Source organism: Pinus tabuliformis, chromosome 6 (assembly GCF_031772625.1).
Source record: "Pinus tabuliformis cultivar Carrire ecotype Pingquan chromosome 6, CPIR1, whole genome shotgun sequence".
Taxonomy (NCBI): Eukaryota; Viridiplantae; Streptophyta; class Pinopsida; order Pinales; family Pinaceae; genus Pinus; species Pinus tabuliformis.
Genome location: NC_142292.1, coordinates 4,076,842 through 4,081,127, shown reverse-complemented (window position 1 = coordinate 4,081,127; position 4,286 = coordinate 4,076,842). Strand labels below are relative to the sequence as shown.

At 35.5% G+C, this 4,286-nt stretch overlaps 1 protein-coding gene across 1 annotated transcript; it reads left to right on the top strand.

Annotated features, from left to right (window-relative positions):
* The first annotated feature begins 1,305 nt into the window (after window positions 1–1,305).
* LOC149256919 (cysteine synthase-like) lies at window positions 1,306–3,613 on the top strand. Its single transcript, XM_089407317.1, has 4 exons — window positions 1,306–1,324; window positions 2,794–2,921; window positions 3,006–3,143; window positions 3,467–3,613. Exons 1-4 carry the CDS (start codon window positions 1,306–1,308, stop codon window positions 3,611–3,613), a joined length of 432 nt encoding a protein of 143 aa, XP_089263443.1.
* The last annotated feature ends 673 nt before the right edge of the window (window positions 3,614–4,286 follow it).

The following is a 4,286-nucleotide window of genomic DNA, read 5'->3' as shown; positions in this document are numbered from 1 at the left end:
CAGATTCACTATGAAACTATTGGACCTGAGATTTGGCAAGACACTGTTGGCCAAATAGATGCTTTTGTTTTAGGTATTGGAACAGGGGGTACTGTTACTGGTGTAGGTCATTATCTGAAGGAGAAGAAGCTAGAGGTCAAGGTTAGTTTTCTGGATTGATACATACATGGAGTTGATTTCACCTGAATAACAAGTTCAGTCATTTTTCTAATTTTTGTTTATATGATGGTGGGGTAACTACAATTGTTTATGAAAAATAACAGTAGTGATGGATCAGGTGATGCCTGTAATACATGGTACCTTAGTTACTCCAACATAAATTGGAATGAAAGCCTAACCTAAAGTGTTATGTGTTTATCACTGTCAACTCCATGTTGGGATCATAAACATGAGATCATCTCTCTCCTTGTTTGTTTTGAACTATGTATTGAGTCGTGTATTAACATTACTGCATATTTTGGCAGATCTATGGTGTGGAGACAGTTGAGAGTGTTGTTATATCTGGAGGAAAGCTAGGTATGTTAACTTTTAATATCAGGTTTACCTCAACAATTATTTTATTCTCAGAAAATTATTTACTCCAATCATTCTAAAAACTGCTGGAAAATAAATTAACTAGTATTTTTAACTTCTCAATAAAAACTATGCAGCAGAATTTAATAGGAAAATCACCACAACAATAGCATAATTTTCTACCCAACAATACCCCTCCATGGTATGTGCCAGATATGCGATTTGTCTTACATGCCATGGAGAAAGAGACCAAGTAACTCACTATGATTTGGTTTCCTGACAACTCTTGTACATGTAACTATCAAACTTGCAAATAGAAAACTGCATTCAAGACCAGGTGAAATTCTTTGCAACCTTGACAACACACAGATGCACTACAGTGTTGAAGAAATATAGTTGTAATGTGAAAGATACCCAACACAAAGATTGGCAACCATTCGTATAGGTATCTCATGGGAAATGCTAGCTAGCAAAAGACAAATGAAGCCTTTGGTAGTGAGTTCCTTGGTCTCTTTCTCCATGGCATGTAAGGAAAATCGCATATCTGGCACATACCCTGTTGCTTCCATCTGCAGTTGCAATTTCTCCAACATGGGATAGATTCTGCCAACCAGTGGATGGGATCTATCTCCTGCCACAAATGTATGCACCCTCTTTCTGGTTTGAATCCAGCTACATCCTGGCTCCTTTTTCACCCCCTGTCTTTCATCATTTTCCTCACCTTTACTACATCGTCCCACTTTCCAGCAGCAACATACATGTTTAAGAGCATCACATATGTTCCAATGTTATATGGTTCCATATCAATGTGGTAAGTTGTTTATTAAGTTCTTTGCCTCATCCATGTTCCCAACACAGGCAAGAAGATCAATCAAGCAGGTATAGTGGTTTGTATTTGGTTTAACTCGTGCTAGGCACATGCACAAATCATAGTTGTCCATGAGACAACATGTTCAGGAAGATTATGAGCACGTTATAATATTTTTAGAAACATTGTAATAGTTTTGAGAAGGTTTAGACACATACCTTACATACATAGCATGGAACTTACGTAGGGCGTTTTTAATTTGTGCCAAAACATGTTAAAAACTTATGTGCTAAAAGTTCAGCCCTTCTTTAAAAACTCAATTCACCGATTAAAAACGCCCTAATGTGAAAGATACCCAACACAAAGATTGACAACCATTCGTATAGGTATCTCATGGGAAATGCTAGCTAGCAAAAGACAAATGAAGCCTTAATAAATTTAGAGAGTCCACGAAAAAAGAAATGATCTCAATAACTGAACGGTAAAAGTCATCCTATCTATCAAAAATCAACATTAAGTCTACATCCTACACTCTTCATTAAGTCAATGGAGTTAACTTAAATGACCTTCTTTGCAATTTCAGTTAAAATAGAGAATTATTATCTATAATATCAATTTGATAATAAAATGCATATAGAACCTGAAGACTTAAATCTATAATCATAAATTCATGGCCTTAGAATTACTCCTCACACATTTGAATTAAACAAATTACAAATTTAGAATTGACCTACCTTCGTCCAACACAAAATTCTAGTAAAGAAAGATGTCAAAGTTGAGCGCAACTATGTTTCACTGAAAATTACAGTTTTGGGCAATCTACAACTACAACAATCATGCTCTATGCATTTTGGAGAGCATGGATATTATTGTAGGATATCCATCTAAAGGCTTACAATGAGGTTATGCTTTTTCTCAAGGTTACATGAAATTTTTTAGGGCTCCAAGATAACAGGAACATTGAGAGTAGGAGCATCCACATACAATCAAGATGAAAATAGACACTATGGGACGGTTGGCTTGTTATCTCCAAATAGTGAAGCAAATATAGTTGGTCCTGTTTCAGGAACTCCTCTTCCCCCAAACCAACAAGGATAACTATGGCAAAAAATTTTGGGTACAAAACGATACCACAAACTATTTATTAGTATTATTTAACGATTTCCCTAAAGGAAAACTACTTTTAGTTGTATATTATCTTGAGGAAAGAAAACCTGCTTAAATCAATGTGAATGTGGAATGTAATCTAACAAGGCTAACTTTTCATGGTGAAACAATAATAAGGGCATAGGATATGAGAATGACATTGTCATTCACACCACTATTAAAGACGGACTGACCTTTTAGAACATAATTTTTTAACATGTTTTTGCATAAATTAAAAATGCTTTATGTAAATTCCATGCTATGTATGTAAGGTATGTGTCTAAACCTTCTCAAAACTATAACGATGTTTCTAAAACTCTTATAAGGAGCTGAATTGGTCCTTACAGATCCTACTAGGGGTATGAAAGGTGTTGTACAAAAAGTAGAGGAAATAGTAGAAAAAACTCCTAATGCTTATATGCTTCAGCATTTTGAGAACCCTTCTAATCCAAAGGTAATTTGATCACTTGAAACTAAACTACGATATTTACTAAAATTAGAAAATATGTCTTATTAATTTTTTTTGGTGGTTTTGCAGATTCACTATGAAACTATTCGACCTGAGATTTGGCAAGACAGTGTTGGCCAAATAGATGCTTTTGTTTTTGGTATTGGAATAGGGGGTACTGTTACTGGTGTAGGTCATTATCTGAAGGAGAAGAAGCCAGAGGTCAAGGTTAGTTTTCTTGATTGATACATACATGGAGTTAATTTCACCTGAATAACAAGTTTAGTCATTTTTCTATTTTTTGTTTATATGATGGTGGGGTAACTACAATTGTTTATGAAAAATAACAGTAGTGATGGATCAGGTGATGCCTATAATACATGGTACCTTAGTTTCTCCAACATAAATTGGAACAAAAGCCTGACCTAAAGTGTTATGTGTTTATCACTGTCAAATCCATGTTGGGATCATAAACATGAGATCATCTCTCTACTTGTTTGTTTTGAACTATGTATTGAGTCGTGTATTAACATTGCTGCATATTTTGGCAGATCTATGGTGTGGAGACAGTTGAGAGTGTTGTTATATCTGGAGGAAAGCTAGGTATGTTAACTTTTAATATCAGGTTTACCTCAACAATTATTTTATTCTCAGAAAATTATTTACTCCAATCAATTCTAAAAACTGCTGGAAAATAAATTAACTAGTATTTTTAACTTCTCAATAAAAATTATGCAGCAGAATTTAATAGGAAAATCACCACAACAATAGCATAATTTTCTACCCAACAATACCCCTCCATGGTATGTGCCAGATATGCGATTTGTCTTACATGCCATGGAGAAAGAGACCAAGTAACTCACTATGATTTGGTTTCCTGACAACTCTTGTACATGTAACTATCAAACTTGCAAATAGAAAACTGCATTCAAGACCAGGTGAAATTCTTTGCAACCTTGACAACACACAGATGCACTATAGTGTTGAAGAAATATAGTTGTAATGTGAAAGATACCCAACACAAAGATTGGCAACCATTCGTATAGGTATCTCATGGGAAATGCTAGCTAGCAAAAGACAAATGAAGCCTTCGGTAGTGAGTTCCTTGGTCTCTTTCTCCATGGCATGTAAGGCAAATTGCATATCTGGCACATACCATGTTGCTTCCATATGTAGTTGCAATTTCTCCAACATGGGATAGATTCTACCAACCAGTGGATGGGATCTGTCTCCTGCCACAAATGTATGCACCTTGTTTCTGGTTTGAATCCAGCTACATCCTGGCTCCTTTTTCACCCCCTGTCTTTCATCATTTTCCTCACCTTTGCTACATCGTCCCACTTTCCAGCAGCAACATACATGTTTGAGAGC

What these genes read in the sequence shown, in the direction of transcription:
- LOC149256919 (XM_089407317.1), top strand. An exon ending in AGAACCCTTCTAATCCAAAG is followed by an intron (nt 2,922 to 3,005) that starts GTAATTTGATCA and finishes GTGGTTTTGCAG; the next exon opens with ATTCACTATGAAACTATTCG. An exon ending in AGAAGAAGCCAGAGGTCAAG is followed by an intron (nt 3,144 to 3,466) that starts GTTAGTTTTCTT and finishes ATATTTTGGCAG; the next exon opens with ATCTATGGTGTGGAGACAGT.